Source organism: Ahaetulla prasina, chromosome 13 (assembly GCF_028640845.1).
Source record: "Ahaetulla prasina isolate Xishuangbanna chromosome 13, ASM2864084v1, whole genome shotgun sequence".
Taxonomy (NCBI): Eukaryota; Metazoa; Chordata; class Lepidosauria; order Squamata; family Colubridae; genus Ahaetulla; species Ahaetulla prasina.
Window position 1 is genome coordinate 4,096,805 of NC_080551.1, and position 23,954 is coordinate 4,120,758.

A 23,954-nucleotide genomic window follows, 5' to 3' on the forward strand; every position below is an offset into this window, starting at 1 on the left:
TTTTTAAAATATTTCCTGCTCATTTCTCTAAGGGAAGAAACAGGATGGAGAAATGAGGTGAGAGGGCTGGTTACCGTTCAATCTATTGGAGTAAAGCTACAAATAGGCAAATCGTTTTATAGGCTTTTATAGGTTTTATATTTCTGGCAAGAGAAGAGTGAGAGCTAAATCAAAATCATCCAGCAATACAAACTTTCTCTGAAGTGGTCATGAGGGACTTCTCCCGAGCTATTACTTTCTCTGAGAAAAGTGTTTGCTGTTATTTAATATTCAGGGAGTAAGTACCTGGAACATTTGAAGATATAACCAGGAGGATTTGAAAAAAAAATACCTGCTTAGATGCAAACTCTCTGATCCTGCGGATACGAACTTCGAAGGAATGCCAGCATGATTCACTTAACACAGGAACAAATAATTGTCTATAGAGGTAGTCCTCATTTAACAATGGGTAACTGTTGCTAAGCAATGTGGTCCTAAAGTAAGGTATCATACGACCCGCATTGACATATAGGATGTTTGTTTTGTTCCAGTCATTAAGCAAACGCCAGGCAGGGAAGTGGAATATGACATGACCGGGATTTGAGACTTCCTGCTGGCTTCCCCAGTGACTTTTCTTGTTGGAAGTCAGCTGTGCACACAGGATACAGTGGTAGCAAGGATGCTCTGTGCACAAAAATGGAAAGATAGTTTCATTCCCACCATGGATGAGTGGCCGGAAAAACCGATGGAATCAGAAGAGATGGCTTTAATTAAAGAAAAGAACTAACTTTGTTTTTACTTGGAAACCACTTCTGGACTTTGTGCTTGAAGTGGAAACAAAATTGAAAGTTTGATTTTGGGTGTTGCTGACTAGACAATTTGTTGTTATAGGGATGGTTCGTATATATTATTAAGTGAAAGCAAAATTTGTGGCTGTAGGTTATTATCTTATTCCACCTCACTAAAAAGAACAATCAAAGGGAACATTAGGACAGGAACGGTAAGCGCATTGGTGCTCTTATGCACGCCCCTTACAGACCTCTTAGGAATGGGGTGAGGTCAATAGTAGATAGTCTTTGGTTAAAGCTTTGGGGATTTTGGGAAGAGACCACAGAGTCTTGTAGTGTATTCCAAGTAGTAACAACTCTGTTACTGAAGTCATATTTTCTGCAATCAAGATTGGAGCGGTTAACATTAAGCTTAAATCTATTGTGTGCTCGAGTATTGTTGCGATTGAAGCTGAAGTAGTCTTTGACAGGAAGGACATTGTAGCAGATGATTTTATGAGTTAAACATAGATCCTGTTGAAAGGGGCGGAGTTCTAAATTTTCTAAACCCAGGATTTCAAGTCTGGTGGCATAAGGTATTTTGTAAGAGTCGGAAATCAATGTTTTTCTCTCTTTTCCCCCTTTTCCGTTGTACTTTTTTCCTCTTCCTTTTTTCCTCCACTCCCATTATTTTCATTTTCCTTTGTATATTTTGATAAACTAAGAAAATTTGAAACTTGGAAAAAATTAAGTAAAATATAAAAAGCAATAAAAAATAATGAATAGGCAACAATTGTTAAGTGTCCAAACCGCCAGATTGTGACTGTGAGGATGCTGTCACAGCCACAAGTTTGAGAATCAGTTGTAAATCTCTTCTTTTCAATACCATTGTAACTCCCAATGGTCACTGAGCAAGCAGTTTAATAGAGTTGGAAGGGACCTTGGAGGTTGTCTAGTCCAACCCCCTGCTCAAGAGCAGGTGTCCAGTCATTTCTTAAAAGCCTCCAGTGATGGAACACCCACAACTTCTGAAGGCAACTTCTGTTCCACTGGTTAATTGTTCTGACTATCAAGAAATTTCTGCTTAGTTCTAGGTTGCTTCTCTCTTTGATGGTAAGTGAGGATTATTTGTCTGGAATTTTGTGTCTGAAATCTTACAAATTAGCCATTCTCAAACCAAAGTTTCATGAGGTTTTAGGTACTTTCAGGCAGGACTGCTAAAGCCCCATGAAATGTGATATTCACATGATGTATCTATTTATTACAGTTCCATCACTCAGTCTATTACTGCTCTCGGCTAGTAGATAGATAGGTAGAATCTGATATTTTAAAACCCAACTAAGGAAAAAGAAAAAGAAGAGAGAAAAAATTAAGGTTTACAAGCTGTGTGAAACATAACAAGAATTTCTGAAGCAATGTTAGATCAGTACTACCAATAAAATAAACTTAATAGTACTTGAGATCAATTCAGTGATCAATATTTGGCAAATTCCATATTGTAAGAACCATTAATCGGAATAGACAGTTAATAAAAATTTCTATCAAATGTAAGAAGGTCCATTCTTGTTAAAAACCAAACAGGCAAGATGTTTGAAAGCTTTATGTTTGCAGAAATCCAAATTTCTGATGTGATACAACGCCATTGCATAATGATAAATGGTTTCTGGGGTAAATTAAATTCCATATGCGAGTTGTTTTTAAATATGAAAATATTTTTGACATTGATGGATACTCTCAGAGATATACTGCCATTCATCTGAAGAATATGTTGTTAATGATACTTAGCAGAGAAACAGCAGGTAGGAAAGGAAAGACAATAGCTTTCATATATTTAGTACATCATGTTTCAGAATTGTTGAACTTTATGAGATTGCCAACACACACAAAACACACACACACTGACACTGTTCTATTCTCCACCCACTAACTCAGGAATCTTTGTTTTGATTCTGAATTACATCTTAATAACAACTTTAACAAATGTTGAATTCTAAGTTTGTCAGATTTGGTCCAAATAATTCCACCTTTCTCATTCCTTTTGGAACAAGACTTTTATTTGAAGATATTGAAAACAACTTGGCATTTGGTTCTTGATGGTCCCAAGCAGGTTACAGAAGTTACAGAATAACAAAGGGGCCCTCGAGGTCTTCTATTCCGACCCCCTGCTCAGGCTGGAGACCCTATACCAGTGATGACTAACCTTTTTGGTGCCGAGTGCCCAAAACGGGTACGCAAATGCGTGCGCACAACCCCAAAATGCAACACAAGCGCCCCACACACATGTGCCCCACCCCACCATGCATTCACCCCATTTTGGCTTCCAGTTTGGTGCAGGAGGCCTTCCAGGCACAAAACGCGGTGCGGGGGGAGCACACACATGTGCAAATCCCCCAAATGCAATGCGAGCAGCCCTCGCACACACGCCCTGCCTCCCCGCGCATGTGCGCGCCCATCTCCCACATGTGCCCCACTCTCCATGTGCGCATGCATGGCAGAGACCCGAAAACCAGCTGGCCAGCGGGAGGCATGCGGGCATGTGCGGTGTAGCTGGGCTGGGGCGACCACAGGTGTGCCTGCAGAGAGAGCTTTGCGTGCCACCTGTGGCACATGTGCCATTGGTTCACCATCATGGCCCTGTACCATTCCTGTTGTGGCTCCAGCCCCCGAACCTGGCCCCATGCCTGAAAGTGACTCCAAGAGTGAGGGGGGAGGGCCAGTAAGGCTTATCTTGGGAGCACCGATGCCTTTGGCCCGGCTCCAGGAGCCAGAACCAGGCCAGTCGGAAGATGTAATGAGGCCCTCATCCCCTGATTCCTCCCTTCCCCTGGCTACGCCCTCAGACACAGGTGATAATAATAATAATATTCAAGCTTGGATCGACCCGCGCTTCAGAAGATTAGAGAGACGGCGTCATCAAAAGGAAGGATATATAAGGAGCTTTGAGACTGTTTGCACTCCACGGGGAGCAAAAGATTAGCTGAACCATTTCAAAGAGAGCTGAAGTCTTACTCTGCGAGTCATTTGGTTTGAACTTTGGCAAACAGCTGCGATTTCTCTGCTCGGACTGATAAGAGCCGTGAATCCACTGGCTGAAGGCAGCTCGTTACTCCGAGGTGGGGAAGGAGACAGAACAATTCCAGACAAATGGCTACCCAGTCTCTTCTTAAAAACCTCCAGTGTTAATCTGATCGTACCTTTGTCTCTCTTTCTCTTTCTCTCTCTTAGGGCTCTGTGTGCGCGCAACCTTGCCCATCAGGAACCTATGGGGTTAACTGCAGCCAAGAATGCCCCTGCCACAATGGAGGACAATGCGACCACGTGACAGGGGTGTGCCTGTGTACTGCAGGATATATGGGAGACAGGTAGGCCTTGAAGTCAGATAAGGGGAACCTATGTTTGCATTCTTACCACCACCACCACCCCAAAAAAAATCTGCTAATGTCTTATGTGAGACTTACATGACAGCCTGTCTGTACATCGAGAAAAAATGTCTTGCGTGCACAATCCTTCTGGGATGCTAACCACTTTCAGATGCTGGGATGAGACTGAATGGCTGAATGGCCAGTTTGGGCTTCATAGATCAAACATCTCGGGGAGAAGTTTTAACACTTTTCAAACAGGCAATTTCAATCAGTCAATCAGAATAGAGCCGGAAGAGACCTTGGAGGTCTTCTAGTGCAGAGTCCATGACAATTTGCCACAGCCAACTTGTCATGGCCGACTTGATGCAGGACAACTTGATGCAGGGCAAGAGGTAGACGAACATCAAAGAAATGGTGGAACAGAAACGTTAAAGAAAGGATGCAAAAAGAGCAGCAGAATGAAATGTGAATGGCAAAAATTAAAATACTTTTAAAATTTATTTTAAATAATTAAATAGAATCGTTAAATTGCCCCGTGTGCGAGTTGGCCATGGCAAGTTCTCCCATTCTGTCTGTTGTGGTCTGCCAGCAGATGGAACAACCATTTTGTTGAGGTCCGTCAGCAGCCTGCAGAGCTGGCAACAGAGTCGGATAGCGATGAGGCAGAGGTGGGGCCAGGGCCATCGGGGAGTGAGGTGCAGACTCCAGAGCCTCCAGAGCCTGATAATAATGAGGCAGAGGAACAGGAGGAGCCTGTTCCTAATGCACGCATGAGAAGAGCTGCCAGAAGGCAAGAGCAGCTCAAGCAGAGAGGATGACTTGGGAGTAGGGCCAAGAGATGATTGGCCCCTCCCATAAGGCTTAACAGACCAGCAACGGTGTTTGGGCTTTGCTGGAAAACAACGTTGATAGCTTCGTCTTCTGCTTCATCTACGTCTTGCATTTATTTTTGTGACTTCTGAACGTTTGCCAAGAAAGGCCTTTGACAGTTTGCCTAATTGGACCAAGGTTTGCAAGAGAACTGAGGAATTTGTGTTGGGAGGAATTTGTTTTAATTTGAGTTGAACTACGCTGGGAATGAAGTAATTCTCAGCTGTTCAAATAAAGTTTGTTTGTTTTTTCACGGACTGAGTTTCCTACTACCTACTTGGGCCTGGGTCACAACACTGTCTAGTCCAACCCCCTGCTCAAACAGGAGCTCTATACCCGTGATGGTGAACCTATGGCACGGATGCCAGAGGTGGCACACAGAGCCCTCTATGTGGGCACGCATGCCAGCTGCTCTTCTAGTTTCCGGCACGTGCATGCACGCCAGCCAGCAGATCTTTGTACGCGCCGTAGCGCTGGAAATCCGAAGACCAGCATGCACACTGGCCACCTGGTGTTTGGGATTCCGGCGCTCTAGCGCACACATGTGTATGCACACACACATGTTCTGGTTTGGGCACTCGGTGCCGAAAATATTTGCCATCACTGCCGTATACCATTGCAGACATTTCTGTGGCATTTCTATTTCTGCATCCCAAATGAACAGTAGGATTGGTTCAGTGACAAAATATGTACATTGGTAGATAGTTGTACAGGTGGTGCACAACTTGCAACTGCAATTGAGCCCAGAATTTAGGTTGCTGAGCGAGACATTTGTTAAGTGAGTTTTGCCCAGGGGTGAAATCCAGCAGGTTCTGACAGGTTCTGAAGAACCGGTAGCGGAAATTTTGAGCAGTTCGGAGAACCGGCAAATGCTACCTCTGGCTGGCCCCAGGAGTGGGGAGGGAATGGGGATTTTGCAGTATTCTTCCTCCAGGAGTGGGGAGGGAATGGGGATTTTGCAGTATTCTTCCTCCACTAGTGGGGAGGGAATGGGGATTTTGCAGTATTCTTCCTCCAGGAGTGGGGAGGGAATGGGGATTTTGCAGTATTCTTCCCCCAGGAGTGGGGAGGGAATGGGGATTTTGCAGTATTCTTCCCCAGGAGTGGGGAGAGAATGGGGATTTTGCAATCTCCTTTGCCCAGGAGTGGGGAGGGAATGGAAATTTTGTAATATCCTTCCCCCTGGAGTGAGGTGGGAATGGAGATTTTGCAGTATTCTTCCCCAGGAGTGGGGAGGGAATGGAAATTTTGCAGTATTCTTCCCCCAGGAGTGGGGAGGGAATGGGGATTTTGTAGTATCCTTCCCCTGCCATGACCTCCAACCCATACTCACCAAGTCACGCCCACAGAACGGGTAGTAAAAAAAATTGAATGTCACCACTGGCTTTGCCCCATTTTATGACTTTTCTTGCCAGAGTTGTTAAATGAATCACTGCAGTGATTAAGTTAGTAACCTGGTTCTTAAGTGAATCCAGTTTCGCCCCTTGGCTTTGCTTGCAAGAAGGTCGCAAAAGGGGATCACATGACCCCGGGACATTGCAACCATCATAAATATGAACCAGTTTAAATATATTTTATGATGAATTGTATTTTACAATGCCTGTGTTAATGATATCACAATTGCTGTATGTACATTGAGCGCTTACACACCGGAAACAAATTCCTTGTGTGTCTAATCACACTTGGCCAATAAAGAATTCTATTCTAATCAGTCGCTAAGAGTCTGAATTTTGATCACGTTACCATGGGGATGCCGCCACGGTCGTAAGTGTGAAAAATGGTCAGGTAACTTGGAATGGTCACTAAATGAACTGTCGTAAGTCGAGGACTATCTGTACTGTTGTCTCGGATGAATGACCTAAGGATCCCATAAGGCTTTAGAAAGCAGTCCTTGGGCAGTTAAGCTTGCAACTCTGGTCCACCAATGTCAATAAATTGATGTCCTAATAAAAGCATTAATTTTTAATTGATCACAAGACCCTAAATCATTTATGAGAAACGTTGTCGGTATAGTAAGGCAACGTTACGCAATCCCAGATTCTTATTTTATTTCTCAAAAGATTTATCTGTCATCCCCAGCTAACAAATTCTCAGGGCAGCCCACATATCTTAAGAGAGATAGAAGTATAAATAAGCAATCACATCAAATAGAAAATAGCACCATTGAGAGATAGAAGGCAACAAGCGAAAACACAGATTGGATGGGAATCAAATGAAAGGCTCAGAAACATTTCCCCCAACCCCTAATTTACAAAATATAAAAGGATTTCTGATTTTTCTTTTCCAGGAAGCAGGTAACACGAGAAGAACATTGGGTAGTTGATGCAAATCTTCCCTAGTTTTGTATTCTTGAACCAATATATCAATGGAAATTGGTTATTTTTTAAAAAAATGTACTGTGAGTTATACAGAGTATGTAGGTCAATATATATTCGCCCCGTACTAGAGAGATTGCCTGGGAGGACAGATGACTTCTATCTAGATTTTCTCCTCCAAGGGTGAAATCCAGCAGGTTCTGACAGGTTCTGAAGAACCCAATGAGGATTTTGCAGTATCCTTCCCCCAGGAGTGAGGTAGGAATGGAGATTTTGCAGTAATCTTCCCCACGAGTGATGAGGCAATGGGGATTTTGCAATATCCTTCCCCCAGGAGTGGGGAGGGAATGGGGATTTTGCAGTATCCTTCCCCTGGAGTGAGGTGGGAAAGGAGATTTTGCAATATCCTTCCCCCAGGAGTGAGGTAGGAATGGAGATTTTGCAGTAATCTTCCCCACGAGTGATGAGGCAATGGGGATTTTGCAATATCCTTCCCCCAGGAGTGGGGAGGGAATGGGGATTTTGCAGTATCCTTCCCCTGGAGTGAGGTGGGAAAGGAGATTTTGCAATATCCTTCCCCCAGGAGTGAGGTAGGAATGGAGATTTTGCAGTAATCTTCCCCACGAGTGATGAGGCAATGGGGATTTTGCAGTATCCTTCCCCCAGGAGTGGGGAGGGAATGGGGATTTTGCAATATCCTTCCCCTGGAGTGAGGTGGGAAAGGAGATTTTGCAATATCCTTCCCCCAGGAGTGAGGTAGGAATGGAGATTTTGCAGTAATCTTCCCCACGAGTGATGAGGCAATGGGGATTTTGCAGTATCCTTCCCCCAGGAGTGGGGAGGGAATGGGGATTTTGCAGTATTCTTCCCCAGGAGTGGGAAGGGAATGGGGATTTTGCAATATCCTTCCCCCAGGTGTGAGGTAGGAATGGAGATTTTGCAGTATTCTTCCCCACGAGTGATGAGGGAATGGGGATTTTGCAATATCCTTCCCCCAGGAGTGGGGAGGGAATGGGGATTTTGCAGTATTCTTCCACAGGAGTGGGGAGGGAATGGAGATTTTGCAATATCCTTCCCCCAGGTGTGAGGTAGGAATGGAGATTTTGCAGTATTCTTCCCCACGAGTGATGAGGGAATGGGGATTTTGCAATATCCTTCCCCCAGGAGTGGGGAGGGAATGGGGATTTTGCAGTATCCTTCCCCTGGAGTGAGGTGGGAATGGAGATTTTGCAATATCCTTCCCCCAGGAGTGGGGAGGGAATGGGGATTTTGCAGTATTCTTCCCCAGGAGTGGGGAGGGAATGGAGATTTTGCAATATCCTTCCCCCAGGAGTGGGGAGGGAATGGGGATTTTGCAGTATCCTTCCCCTGGAGTGAGGTGGGAATGGAGATTTTGCAATATCCTTCCCCCAGGAGTGAGGTAGGAATGGAGATTTTGCAGCATTCTTCCCCAGGAGTGATGAGGGAATGGGGATTTTGCAATATCCTTCCCCCAGGAGTGGGGAGGGAATGGGGATTTTGCAGTATCCTTCCCCCAGGAGTGGGGAGGGAATGGGGATTTTGCAGTATTCTTCCCCAGGAGTGGGGAGGGAATGGAGATTTTGCAATATCCTTCCCCCAGGAGTGGGGAGGGAATGGGGATTTTGCAGTATTTTTCCCCAGGAGTGGGGAGGGAATGGAGATTTTGCAATATCCTTTCCCCAGGAGCAGGGAGGGAATGGGTATTTTGCAGTATCTTTCCCTTGGAGTGGGGTGGGAATGTAGATTTTGCAATATCCTTCCCCCAGGAGTAGGGAGGGAATGGGGATTTTGCAGTATTCTTCCCCCAGGAGTGGGGTGAAAATGGAGATTTTGCAATATCCTTCCCCCAGGAGTAGGGAGGGAATGGGGATTTTGCAGTATTCTTCCCCTGGAGTGAGGTGGGAATGGAGATTTTGCAATATCGTTCCCCCAGGAGTGAGATAGGAATGGAGATTTTGCAGTATTCTTCCCCAGGAGTGGGGAGGGAATGGGGATTTTGTAGTATCCTTCCCCTGCCATGACCTCCAACCCACACTCACCAAGTCACGCCCACAGAACAGGTAGTAAAAAAAATTGAATTTCACCACAGGCTTTGCCCCATTTTATGACTTTTCTTGCCAGAGTTGTTAAATGAATCACTGCAGTGATTAAGTTAGTAACCTGGTTCTTAAGTGAATCCAGTTTCGCCCCTTGGCTTTGCTTGCAAGAAGGTCGCAAAAGGGGATCACATGACCCCGGGACATTGCAACCATCATAAATATGAACCAGTTTAAATATATTTTATGATGAATTGTATTTTACAATGCCTGTGTTAATGATATCACAATTGCTGTATGTACATTGAGCGCTTACACACCGGAAACAAATTCCTTGTGTGTCTAATCACACTTGGCCAATAAAGAATTCTATTCTAATCAGTTGCCAAGAGACTGAATTTTGATCACGTGACCATGGGGATGCTGCCACTGTCATAAGTGTGAAAAATGGTCATAAGTAACTTTGAACAGTCACTAAATGAACTGTCGTAAGTCGAGGACTATCTGTACTGTTGTCTCGGATGAATGACCTAAGGATCCCATAAGGCTTTAGAAAGCAGTCCTTGGGCAGTTAAGCTTGCAACTCTGGTCCACCAATGTCAATAAATTGATGTCCTAATAAAAGCATTAATTTTTAATTGATCACAAGACCCTAAATCATTTATGAGAAACGTTGTCGGTATAGTAAGGCAACGTTACGCAACCCCAGATTCTTATTTTATTTCTCAAAAGATTTATCTGTCATCCCCAGCTAACAAATTCTCAGGGCAGCCCACATATCTTAGAGAGATAGAAGTATAAATAAGCAATCACATCAAATAGAAAATAGCACCATTGAGAGATAGAAGGCAACAAGCAAAAACACAGATTGGATGGGAATCAAATGAAAGGCTCAGAAACATTTCCCCCAACCCTAATTTACAAAATATAAAAGGATTTCTGATTTTTCTTTTCCAGGAAGCAGGTAACACGAGAAGAACATTGGGTAGTTGATGCAAATCTTCCCTAGTTTTGTATTCTTGAACCAATATATTAATGGAAATTGGTTACTTTTTTAAAAAGAAAATACTGTGAGTTATACAGAGTATGTAGGTCAATATATATTCGCCCCGTACTAGAGAGATTGCCTGGGAGGACAGACGACTTTTATCTAGACTTTCTCCTCCAAGACTCAAACCCAGCTTCCAGAATAGAATAGCATAGAATTTTTTATTGGCCAAGTGTGATTGGACACACAAGGAATTTGTCTTGGTGCATAGGCTCTCAGTGTACATAAAAGAAAAGATATGTTCATCAAGAATCATAAGGTACAACACTTAATGATAGTCAGGTTGTACAAATAAGCAATCAGGAAACAATCAATATCAATATAAATCGTAAGGATACAAGCAACAAGGTTACAGTCATACAGTCATAAGAATAGAATAGAATAGAATTTTATTGGCCAAGTGTGATTGGACACACAAGGAATTTGTCTTGGTGCATATGCTCTCAGTGTACATAAAAGAAAAGATACGTTCATCAAGGTACAACATTTACAACACAATTGATGATCAATATATCAATATAAATCATAAGGATTGCCAGCAACAAGTTATAGTCATACAGTCATAAGTGGAAAGAGATTGGTGATGGGAACTATGAAACGATTAATAGTAGTGCAGATTCAGTAAATAGTTTGACAGTGTTGAGGGAATTATTTCTTTAGCAGAGTGATGGCCTTCGGGAAAAAACTGTTCTTGCGTCTAGTTGTTCTGGTGTGCAGTGCTCTATAGCGTCGTTTTGAGGGTAGGAGTTGAAACAGTTTATGTCCAGGATGCGAGGGATCTGCAAATATTTTCACGGCCCTCTTCTTGATTCGTGCAGTATACAGGTCCTCAATGGAAGGCAGGTTGGTAGCAATTATTTTTTCTGCAGTTCTAATTATCCTCTGAAGTCTGTGTTTTTCTTGTTGGGTTGCAGAACTGAACCAGACAGTCATAGAGGTGCAAATGACAGACTCAATAATTCCTTTGTAGAATTGGATCAGCAGCTCCTTGGGCAGTTTGAGCTTACTGAGTTGGCGCAGAAAGAACATTCTTTGTTGTCCTTTTTTAATGATGTTTTTGATGTTAGCTGTCCATTTGAGATCTTGCGATATGATAGAACCCAGAAATTTGAAGGTTTCTACTGTTGATACTGTGTTGTCAAGTATTGTGAGAGGTGGAAGTATGGAAGGGTTTTTCCTAAAGTCTACCACCATTTCTACGGTTTTGAGTGTGTTCAGTTCCAGATTGTTTTGGTTGCACCACAAGGCTAGTCGTTCGACCTCTGGTCTATATGCGGATTCGTCATTGTCTCGAATGAGACCAATCACTGTTGTGTCATCTGCGAACTTCAGTAGCTTAACAAATGGATCATTGGAGATGCAGTCATTGGTATACAGAGAGAAGAGAAGTGGGGGGAGCACACAGCCTTGGGGGGCCCCTGTGCTAATTGTACAGGTATTTGATGTGATCTTGCTTAGCTTCACCTGCTGTTTCCTGTTTGTTAGGAAGCTTGTGATCCACTTACAAGTCTGTTCCGGTACCTGTAGCTGGTTTAGCTTAGTTAGAAGAATGTCTGGAATGATGGTATTGAATGCTGAACTAAAGTCTACAAAAAGGATCCTTGCATAGGTCTTTGGAGACTCAAGATGTTGTAGGATGTAGTGCAGAGCCATATTAACAGCATCATCTGTTGGTCTATTTGCTCGGTATGCAAATTGCAAGGGGTCTAAGAGCGGATTCGTGATGGTTTTCAGGTAGGAAAGCACAAGCCTTTCAAAGGTTTTCATGACTACAGATGTTAGAGCAACTGGTCTGTAGTCATTCAGTTCCTTGATGGTGGGCTTCTTCGGCACTGGGATGATGGTAGAGCGTTTGAAGCAGGAAGGAACATAAGTGGAAAGAGATTGGTGGTGGGAACGATGAGAAGATTAATAGTAATGCAGATTCAGTAAATAGTTTGACATTGTTGAGGGAATTATTTGTTTAGCAGAGTGATGGCCTTCGGGAAAAAACTGTTCTTGTGTCTAGTTGTTCTGGTGTGCAGTGCTCTATAGTGGCGTTTTGAGGGTAGGAGTTGAAACAGTTTATGTCCAGGATGTGAGGGGTCTGTAGATATTTTCACAGCCCTGTTTTTGACTTGTGCAGTATACAGGTCCTCAATGGAAGGCAGGTTGGTAGCAGTTGTTTGAGATTACCAGGGAGGACAGATGACTTTTATGCCGGCTTTCTCCTCCAAAACTCAAACCCGGCTACCACATGTGCAGTGGCAAAATTCTGTGTTACTGCAATGGCCACAAGAAAAAAAAAAATGGTTACAGAATTATAGATGTCAACTTGTGCCAATTTTTGGGAGATATCTATAACAATGTTTGGGAAAAATACATTTACTCGCATACTTATCGGCTCTCCACTCATGTGACTTAGGGAGTGACCCTAACGGTTTGAGATCAAGTATTTTTATAACAGGGATGTTATCAATGGTGACATCCAAATTTTTTTATTACTGGTTCTGTGGGCGTGGCAGGGGAAGGATACTGCAAAATCTCCATTCCTACCCCACTCCAGTGGAAGGATACTACAAAATCTCCATTCCCACCCCACTCCAGGGGAAGGATACTGTAAAATCCCCATTCTCTCCCCACTCCTGGGGGAAGAATATTGTAAAATCTCCATTCCCATCCCACTCTGGAGCCAGCCAGAGGGGGTATTTGCCGGTTCTCCGAACTACTCAAAATTTCCGCTACCGGTTCTCCAGAACCTGCTGGATTTCACCCCTGGATGTTATTATTTACAATTAATGTCAGTATTATTTTAAATTTATTGTATGTCTATTGCTGGTTGATGACCGTAATAAAATTTATATTCTATTCTATTTTTTTAAAACAAATAAATCTCAAGTTCTCTGATTTTTCAGAGGACCTGTTCAAGCGCTCCATGGCTTGGGGCCTGGGTACTTACGGGACCGCCTGCTGTTACCTCATGCCTCCCACCGACCCGTACGCTCTCACAGAGAGGGACTTCTCAGAGTGCCGTCCGCCAAACAATGTCGGCTGGCGGCCCCCAGGAGAAGATCCTTCTCTGTGGGGGCTCCCACCCTCTGGAACGAACTTCCCCCGGGTTTACGCCAAATACCTGACCTTCGGACATTCCGTCGCAAACTGAAGACACATCTTTTTATTCGCGCGGGGCTGGCTTAAATTGATTTTAACAAATTTTTAAATTCTTAGTAATTAATTTTAAATGGGGTTTTTTAGCTTATTATATATTTTACTTCTCAGGCCAATTTTAAAATAAGTTTTTTAACTGCATTTTAAATTTGTATATTGTACCGTTTGTTTTATTTTTGCCTGTACACCGCCCTGAGTCCTTCGGGAGAAGGGCGGTATAGAAATCAAATAAATAAAATAAATAAATAAACAGTAGTTAAAAACTATATACAGGCAGTCTTCGATTTACAACAGTTACAACAGTTCACTTAGTGACCATTCAAAGTTACAACTGCACTGAAAACAGTGATTGATGATCATTTTTCACATAGACGACTGTTGCAGCATCCCCTATGGTCACGTGATCAAAATTCAGACACTTGGCAACCGGCTCATATTTATGACGGTTGCCATGACGGTTGCCATGTCCAAGGGCCATGTGATCCGCTTTTATGAACTTCTGACCAGCAAACCCACGGGGAAGCCAGATTCAGTTAACATCCGTGTTATTAACCTAACCACTGACGTAATTCACTTAACAACTATGGCAAGAAAAGTGTTAAAATGGGGCAAAGCTCATTTGACAAATGTCTCACTTAGCAACAGAAATTTTTGGCTCAATTGTGGTCCTAAGTCGAGGATTACCTGTATTACAGAACTTTCAACACAACCATCCATTTATGTGTGGAATTACAATAGAAACGATGCTTTCAAGAAAATTGTGTACAAAAACAACCGTTTAAATCCGGGGTCTCCAACCTTGGCAACTTTAAGCCTGGTGGACTTCAACTCCCAGAAGCCCCCAGCTAGCTTTGCAAAGCTGGCTGGGGGATTCTGGGAGTTGAAGTCCACCAGGCTTAAAGTTGCCAAGGTTGAAGACCCCTGGTTTAAATGACAAGCACATTCAGAGCAGTGAACTCTGAAACACAAATTTTAGGATGCGAGTTTTTGTTCTGGTTTTTCTTTTTCTTTTTCTTTTTTTGATAACCCAACCTTGGACTGGAAAATAAATTGATAAATCTGGCACGCTTACAAAAATTACAAATCAGTCAACAGCCTTTTTTCACGCTTGCTAAAAGGCAACAATCTGAAAGGATCAGTGAGATTTCCGGTGGTGGCATTCGAAACATCCGGATTCATTGTTCTTGGCTCTTCGGAGTTGAGAAAAGTTGTGACCTTGAAATGTATCCAGCAATTCCTACTTAGACAAGTTTATTTTTGTTTGTTTGTTTATTATTTATTTATTTGTATCCTGCCTTTGTTATTTTTACAAATAACTCAAGGTGTTGAATATAATCAATATTTTTTCTTTCTCCTATTTTTCCCCACAACAACCCTGTGAGGTGGGTTAAGCTGAGAGAGAGGGATTGGCCCAGCCCCAAAGTCACCCCGTCAGCCTTCCTGCCTAAGGCGGGACTAGAACTCAATGTCTCCTGGTGATTGGCCCAAAATCACCCCATTAGCCTTCATGCCTAAATTGGGACTAAAATGCAATATCTCCTGGTGATTGGCCCAAAGTCACTCAGCCAGCTTTACACACACACACACAAACACACACAAAATAACTATTATGGTCATTAACCAGCAGATACACAAAAATACAGACAAACACACACCTGCCACAATATACTATATAAGATTCAGTTTACCTGTCTCTATTTTATATTTATTATTTAAATTTTTGGCTGCCCAAATTGGAAGTCAAGAAACTCTGCGCCCCTTGAAGTGGGAAATTCGCCATTTGAAGGGGAGCGAAAGGAAAAACAAGGAGCCTTTTTCCTAAATGCTTCATAGCTCTCCTGGAAATGAGTCGCATTTTTTCAGAGAGATATTATCGCTTCTAACATTTTCATTGGCAACAATCCTCATTTTTATTATTAGTTAGTTGCTGAGGGTTTTTTTTTAATGTCCCTTATAAAGTATAATGGATTAAATTTAATTTAATTTAGATATTTGCAGTCGTAAATTTCACAGGGAACACTCCATGTTTACAGGATATGCAAATGCATTGCCGTTGCATCAATTAATTCCCTCAAGAGTAAGCTATGAATTTTAGCTTTTTTCCCCTCTATCCTGCAGAGTTCTTGGTCTGTCCCCTGTTTGCTGAAGCTCCCTTCTCATGAAATAAAGTTTTAAAGCCAAAACTCTTGCCATTCCAAATTTCATGTCTCGCTGTAGTTAAATTTTTAACCAAAAAATTTCAATTAAATTTAATTAACAGACGCTCTTTGTTTTTAGATCACTTCATGCTTTAAAACAAAACCAATGAACCAACTGATCTTTTTTTAAAAAATGAGACTTCTTGGGGTTGTTGTTGTTTTTTATAATACAATCTCTTTTACCATTCTAAATCAAACCTCACTTCTGAGTGACCTTTAAATAATTTAAAAATACTCCTACGAATAGATTATTATTTTTAGTAGCACCCCAGCTGGAAGCTCTGTCTTGTGCTCCTTTAAAGATAGCTTGTAAATTTCTGCCTAGTAAATGAAGACAATAAAGCATGAACATTGAGGTAAATATTTGATTAAAACATCTTAGTCACTAAAATGTGGGAAGCGAACTGCAGTTTTGCTTCTGCTCAGTTGGGGACAGTTGTTCATTTTGAATAATTTGACAACTTAGATACAGATACAGATTAACAGAGTTGGAAGGAACCTTGTAGGTCATTTAGTCCAACCCCCCACTCAAGCAGACCCTACACCATTTCTGACAGATTGGCTGTCTAGTCTCCTTTTGAAAGCCTCCAGTGATGAAGCTTCCACAAGTTCCAAAGGCAGCTTCTCTTCCATGAGTTGACTGCTCTCAGTATCAGAAAATTCCTCCTTATTTGCAGGCTGAGTCTCTCCTTGTTCAGTTTCCATCCATTATTCCTTGTCTGGCCTTCAGGTGCCTTGGAAAAGAGGTTGCTCCCTTCCTCTGTGTGGCAGCCCCTCAAATATTGGAAGGCTGCTATCCTGTCTCCCCTGGTCCTTCTCTTCACTAGACTAGCCATGCCCAGTTCCTGCAACTGTTCATCGTATGTTTTATCCTCCAGTCCCTTCATCATCCTGGTTGCTCTTCTCTGGACTCTTTCCAGAGTCTCAGCATCTTTTTTATAGCATGGTGACCATAACTGGATGCATTAGGAGAGAAGCAACTTAGAACTAAGGATGAATTTCCTGACAGTAGAACAATTAATCAGTGGAACAACTTGCCTCTAGACGTTGTGAATGCTTCAGCACTGGAAGGTTTTTAAGAAGATGTTGGATAACTATTTGTCTGAAGTGGTATAGGGTTTCCTGCCTATGCAGAGGGTTGGACTAGAAGACCTCCAAGGCCCCTTCCAACCCTGTTATTCTAGTCTAGTCTAGTCTAGTCTAGTCTATATTCTAGGTGTGGTCTTGCTAAGGCTTTATAGAGTGGTATTAGTCCCTCCCTTGATCTTATGATATCAAACTTTCAGGTTGATAACATTGGGCATCTTGAACATTACAGGTAGTTTTCAACTTATGAACAAAATTTGGGTCTAAATTTCCATTGCTGAGGAAGACAGTTGTTAAGTGGATCATGCCTGATTTTATGAGCATATTTGCCATGGTTGTTAAACAAATCACTGCAGTGCAGTAATTAAGTGAATCACATGGTCATTAAGTGAATCCAGGTTCCCTCATGACTTTGCTTGTCGGAAGCCAGCTGGGAAGGTCACACATGAGAATCGCATCACCCTGCGGCTCTTGCAGTCATTGTAAATAAACGCTAAGTTGTCAAGCACTCAAATTTTGATCATGTGAGGTAGGGATGCTACAACAGTTGTAAAGTATGACAAGTGGTCGTAAGTCACATTTTTTCAGTGCTGTTGCAACTTCAGTCGCTAAATGAATTGGTTGTAAATTGAGGAATAGCAATAGCAGTAGCACTTAGACTTACATACTGCTTCACTGTGCTTTACAGCCCTCTCTAAGTGGTTTACAGAATCAGCCTCTTGTCCCCAACAATCTGGATTCTCATTTTACCCACCTCAGAAGGACGGAAGGTTGAGTCAGCCTTGAGCCGGACAGGATTGAACTGCTGGCAGTGGGCAGAATTAGCCTGCAATATTGTATTCTAGCTACAGTGCCACCATAGCAAAAGAATAGAATAGAATAGAATAGAATAGAATAGAAGAGAAGAGAAGAGAAGAGAAGAGAAGAGAAGAGAAGAGAAGAGAAGAGAAGAGAATAGAATAGAATAGAATAGAATAGAATAGAATAGAATTTTTTTTTATTGGCCAAGTGTGATTGGACACACAAGGAATTTGTCTTGGTGCATATGCTCTCAGTGTACATAAAAGAAAAGATACCTTCATCAAGAATCATAAGGTACAACACTTAATGAGACTCATAGGGTACAAATAAGCAATCAGGAAACAATATAAATCGTAAGGATACAAGCAACAAAGTTACAGTCATACAGTCATAAGTGGAAGGAGATGGGTGATGGGAACGATGAGAAGATTAATAGTAGTGAAGATTTAGTAAATAGTTTGACAGTGTTGAGGGAATTATTTCTTTAGCAGAGTGATGGCCTTCGGGAAAAAACTGTTCTTGCGTCTAGTTGTTCTGGTATGCAGTGCTCTGTAGCGTCGTTTTGAGGGTAGGAGTTGAAACAGTTTATGTCCAGGATGTGAGGGGAGAATGGAATGGAATGTTCTGACCTAGGTTCTGAGTCATTAAAACACACGAGTAATCCCAAAAACCTCTTTTATTGCAACAGCTTTGAATTCTGTTTATTCACAGATGAGTCCCAATTAGTTATACAGAGTCCTTCGGGAGAAGTCCTTTGGGATCATCACCCACCTTTATCTCCCTTGACATGCTGCCAAAGACCTAATTGGCAAAGCTACACGGAGTCCAGAATCAAACAGAGCTTCAGACTTTAAACTGAACAGAATTAACAACAGCTGCTTCCTGCAAAGGCCCACGTGCCTCTGCTCCTCTTTTAAGTCTTATGGGAGGGGCCAAAGCATCTCCAAGCCTTACTTCCAAGTCGTCCCTTTTGTTTTAGCTGTTCTTGCCTTCTGGCAGCTCTGCGCATGCGCACACTGGGAACAGGCTCCCCATGTTCCTCTGCCTCACTGAAGTCTGGAGGCAGCACATAACTCCCAGATGGCCCTGACCCCATCTCTGCCTCTGACGCAGAGCCCTCATCCGAGCCTTTCCCAGACTCCAGGACTGGCCCATGTTCCTCCCCAGCCTCCTCACTGTCCGACCCTGCTGCCAGCTCCGCAGGCTGCCGGCGGACCACAACAGAATAGAATAGCACTTAGACTTATATACCGCGTCACAGTGCACAGCTAGGTTCACGTGTTCCCCTTTTGCGACCTTCTGACAAGCAAAGCCAATGGAGAAGCCAGATTCACTTAACAGCCATGTTCCTAATTTATCCATTGCAGTGATTCACTTAACAACTGTGGCAAGAAAGGTTGTAAAACAGAGGAAAATTCACTTAATAAATGTTTCAGTTAGCGACATAAATTTTGTGCTCAATTGTGGTCGTAACTTGAGAGCTACCTGCATTTCCCTTTTTTCGTACACAAGGTAACAATCATCTTTGCAGTGTGAATGCAACGCTGTCGCGGGGGCCCACATGGGGGAATCACCCCAGCCAAGATGTCTGGGTCACATGACTGTAGAAAAGGGAGGGGCCGCCTGCCTTCACTCCTCGATCTTAATTTCTTTACAAATTCTCTAGCAGTCGTAAAAAATAACAAATTAGCATTAAACAAAACTCTAAAATAAATAAATAAAATAAATAAATAAATAAATAAATAAAAGCATCCACGAAAAAACAACACAATGGGAAAATGCACAATCAAATAAAAAGCTTGACGATACGCACCGAATGCAAAGCCAACTTGCTAAAAAGCAATAAAAGTTAGGAAATATTACACTACCCAAGCCATAAAGCCGAAGGTAGGCTAATAATAATAATAATATTTTTTTTTAAAAAAAACAGTTGCTTTGCAAGCACTTATAATGAACCAGCGTGTGATTTCTTTTTGTCTTTTGTTTGTTTTTGTTTTCCTAAGTATTTTTTTTTTACTGGTGTGTATGAAATCGGGACCCAAAGAGTTTAAAACGTTTCGAGGTGTGCCATCCTTTATTTCCACGTAAGATAGAAAGATAATCACTTTTATACGAATGGGCCGGCCGCCACTCTTACCAATGTTCGTAAAAAGAACAATATTTGTTACATGTATATAATGTGTTAAGCAAAGCACGGTAGTGTTTAATATTTTGTGAAATTGTGGCCATTAATTCCACTGCTGACAAGTATATTAAGCCAAGCCGAAATAATTATGCACTTATTATTAAAGCCCCTAAAGAACGGCTGTAACGTAGCTCTCTCCAGATAAGGAGGATGAAATGGAAAACGAGAATCGGGCAAGAGGGTATATTTGGCCGTGGTATAATTTAACCGAGCAGCCGTGTTTCATCCCTAATGGTCTTTCGGGATTGATAAGATAGGAAGTCAGACATTTCCACTGTATGAAATTCACTGGTGGAGTGTATTTGGTGTAGTTACTGGTGGAGTGTATTACTTTGCTTCCCAAGGTAGCAAAGGGCTAAACCACAGAGAAGTGAGGACCGGGGGAGGGGGGGGGCAAAGGGCTATTAATTATGTAAATGGATGAAGGTACTAAAGTTTGATTTTTTTTTCTTTAGGCTAGATAGTGCCTATAAATACAGGATGATATAGTGAGGTGTCAGCAGCCCATTCATCTAGATGAGCATTGTGTTTTTCTGCTTAAACAAGCAAAGTGTGCTTGGAACAGGTAACAGCAGGGCGTGTGTGTTTCTCCATCAGCCAAGAAGAGTTGCCAACTGCAGGATCCAATCCAAGTCTTGTCACCAGCACCAACGGTTTATTCTTCCAAGCTTTCGGGCTTGTGTTGGAGCCCATCCTTGGGGAACCTAGAGGATGGGCTCTAGAGCATACAAAATAGATGGGCTCTAGAGCATACAAAACATTTGCTAGGCCGATCCTTGAATACAGTTCATCTGTCTGGAACCTGCACTGCATATCGGACATAAATACAATTGAGAGAGTCCAGAAATATTTCACAAGAAGAGGCCTCCACTCCTCTGCTCGCAATAAAATACCTTATGCCATCAGACTTCAGATTTTAGGCTTAGACAACTTAGAACTACGCAGACTTCAGTCTGACGTAAGCATAGTACATAAAATTACCACAATGTCCTACCTGTCAATGACTACTTCAGCTTCAACCACAATAATACATGAGCACACAATAGAAACAAACTCAAGGTAAACCACTCCAAACTCGATTGCAGAAAATATGACTTCAGTAACAGAGTGGTCAATGCCTGGAATGCACTACTGGACTCTGTGGCTTCATCCCCAAACCCCCAAAACTTTAAGCTTAAACTGTCTACTGTTGACCTCACCCCATTCCTAAGAGGTCTGTAAGGGGCGTGCATAAGTGCACCTGTGTGCCTACCGTCCCTGTCCTAATATTCCTTTTTTACTTACTCTTTTCATGTATCCAAATTATGTTTATACTTTTACCTGTTATCTTATATATGATTGATAAATAAATAAATACTTAAAACCTCTGCTTGATGGGTTCTGGCACGAGCCCAAAAAAAGAGGCGGCAAGATGGCTCAGGGGTTAAGACACTGGGCTTATCGGCTGGAAAGCCAGCAGCCCGGGTTCGAGACCCGAGCGCCATGTGAGGGGTGAGCTCCCGTCCTCGCCTCAGCTCCTACCTACCTAGCAGGTTGAATGCATGCAAATGCGAGTAGATAAATAGGTAACACTTCAGTGGGAAAGTAACGGTGCTGCATGACATCATGCTGGCCACATGACTGCAGAAATGCCTTCGGACAGCGCTTGCTCAGTGGCCTTGAACCGGAGATGAGTGCCACCCTCTATGGTCGCCAAGGACTAGCGGAATAAAATCCGCAGGGATGCCTTTGTTGCTCAGTGACAGACTCCGATTGGATCTGACAACATTATCCTGGGACACGTATATTTGCCTTCATTCATGAGAGTTTCCAACTGCTCAGCCAAAGAAAGCGTTGGTGCTGTAGTCAGGACGTTCGAGGGCTGCTCAGATCCAAGGGCCAGAAGGTTAGGCGTGATAGCACACACACACACGTGTGTGTGCAAACACAACAGAGCTCCAGAAAGGAAGCAACCTGCGAGTGCTGATTTTGTAGGGCAAGTCACAGAATCAGCCACTGATATTCAGTTCTCAGAAATGATGAAGGGCTACGGGCTCAGTGGTAGCCTAAGACGGGGTCCCCAACCCCTGAGCCACTTGCACAAGCTCCATTTATGCAAGTGGCATGGTGTGTGTGCCTGCTGCTTGTGCAAATGGAGCTGTGGTGTGCATGCACGCTTCTTGCACAGAGCCATCCTCTTCACCACCACCTCCCCACTGCCACTCCCACCACTGGCCCACAAAGCCAGAAAGATTGTGTTGTGACCCAGGCCCAGGTAGGTAGTAGTACTTTTGAATCAGTTCAAAAACAAACAGACTTTATTAGAACAGCTGAGAATCAACTCATTCTCAGTGTAGTCTAAATTAAATCAAAGCAAATTCTTCGTAACACAGCTCTTCAGTCTTAGCGCCAACCTTGGTCTAGATAGGCAAACTGCCAAAGACTTTTCTTAGCAAAAGTTCAAAAGCAGAAGATGCCGACAAGAAATAAATGCAGCAAGACAAGGAGCAAGTCTATCAACATTGTTTTTTGACAAAGAGCCCAAACGTTGCTGGTCTTTTAAGCCTTATGGGAGGGGCCAATCATCTCTTGGCCCTACTCCCGAGTCGTCCTCTCTGCTTTAGCTGCTCTTGCCTTCTGGGAGCTCTTCTCATGCATGTATTAGGAACAGGCTCCTCCTGTTTCTCTGCCTCACTACTATCAGTCTCTGGAGGCTCTGGAGTCTGCACCCCACTTTCGATGGCCCTGGCCTCACCTCAGACTCATCACTGTCCGACTCCGTTGCCAGCTCCGCAGGCTGATGGCGGACCACAACAGATTGGTGACCGTCGGTCTAAGAGATATTTGCTAGTTTGATATAATTTGAATCAGAGGAATCTGGATAGTTTATTTCAAGAGAAAATGGGCCATTTTAAGATGATAGATATTCAGAACATACCTGTAAGGTTTTCCCACATTGCATAAACACACCCAAAAATTCCTCCCGGTAGAAAAACTGCATTCCATAAAGCCTAGAATTCTGGATCTTAACAAAGTAGCTTTCCAGAGGTGGATCTATTCTGAACCATTTACTTTGAACCATTTACCTTCGGCAGTGACGTTCCATGTTTAATTATCTAAATATGTAAATCAGTTCTTAATTAACTTGGCCCCAAACATCAAAAGTAATCTTTCTATTTCAAAAGGTAGCAGCAGATTGTTCTACCAACCAAAATGCCTTAAAATCACTATCACAAATGATAAACTCAAGCAGAAGTATACAGTATATAGCAGCTAAACTAGCTCATGTTTTTCACAGCCTGTTTGCTTCTGGTCAAAATTATATTAAATTAAATCAGCCGCTGTATATTCTTTTTCCTATTAAGCAATTTTATTGCTGCATTTTTTTCCCAGGCAAGCAATATCTGCTAAAATATTTTCTCTCTTATTGTCATATTTTAACGCTTTATATTCTGTGCAAAATGACTGACAAAAAAGCTTTAACAGTATCTGCTCTGCAAGGCAATTACAGTAAACATTTTAATCAGTGGTGGTATGACTTGCTTGCCTTCAGGCGTTGTGGGTGCTTCATCAGTGGAGGGTTTTAAGAAGAGATTGGATAGCCACTTGTCTAGAATGGTATAAGGGCTCCTGCTTGAGCAGGGGGTTGGACTAGAAGACCTCCAAGGACCTTTCTAACTCTGGTAACCTGAGCTGTGGGGGCGCAACGGTTAGAATGTAATATTGCAGGCTAATTCTGTCAACTGCCAGCAGTTCAATCCTGACTGGTTCAAGGTTGATTCAGTCATCCATCCTTCTGAGGTTGGTAAAATGAGGACCCAGATTGTTGAGAGTAAAAAGTTGACTCTGTAAACCACTTAGAGAGAGCTAAGTAGGGAGGGAGGAAGGGAAGGGAAGCTGTCTAAGTGCTGTCCCGGTGTCTGGAAGCCGTACGGGTCTGGATGGGGAGAAACAGACTCAAGCTCAATCCCTCCAAGACGGAGGGGCTGTAGATGCCGGCACCCCGGTACAGTCAGCTGCAGCCGCAGCTGGCTGTGGGGGGCGAGTTATTGGCCCCAACGGAGAGGGTGCGCAACTTGGGTGTCCTCTTGGATGGGCGGCTGTCGTTTGACGATCATTTGGCGGCCGTCTCCAAGAGGGCCTTCCACCAAGTACGCTTG

At 42.9% G+C, this 23,954-nt stretch overlaps 1 protein-coding gene across 1 annotated transcript in view; it reads left to right on the forward strand.

Moving 5' to 3' along the window:
* The window catches only part of MEGF11 (multiple EGF like domains 11), a 590,966-nt gene that overhangs the window by 304,370 nt on the left and 262,642 nt on the right, over positions 1-23,954 (forward strand). The window contains exon 6 of the mRNA XM_058156456.1: positions 3,972-4,108. Coding sequence (XP_058012439.1) covers positions 3,972-4,108 — 137 coding nt within the window. The remainder of the gene's footprint in view (positions 1-3,971; positions 4,109-23,954) is intronic.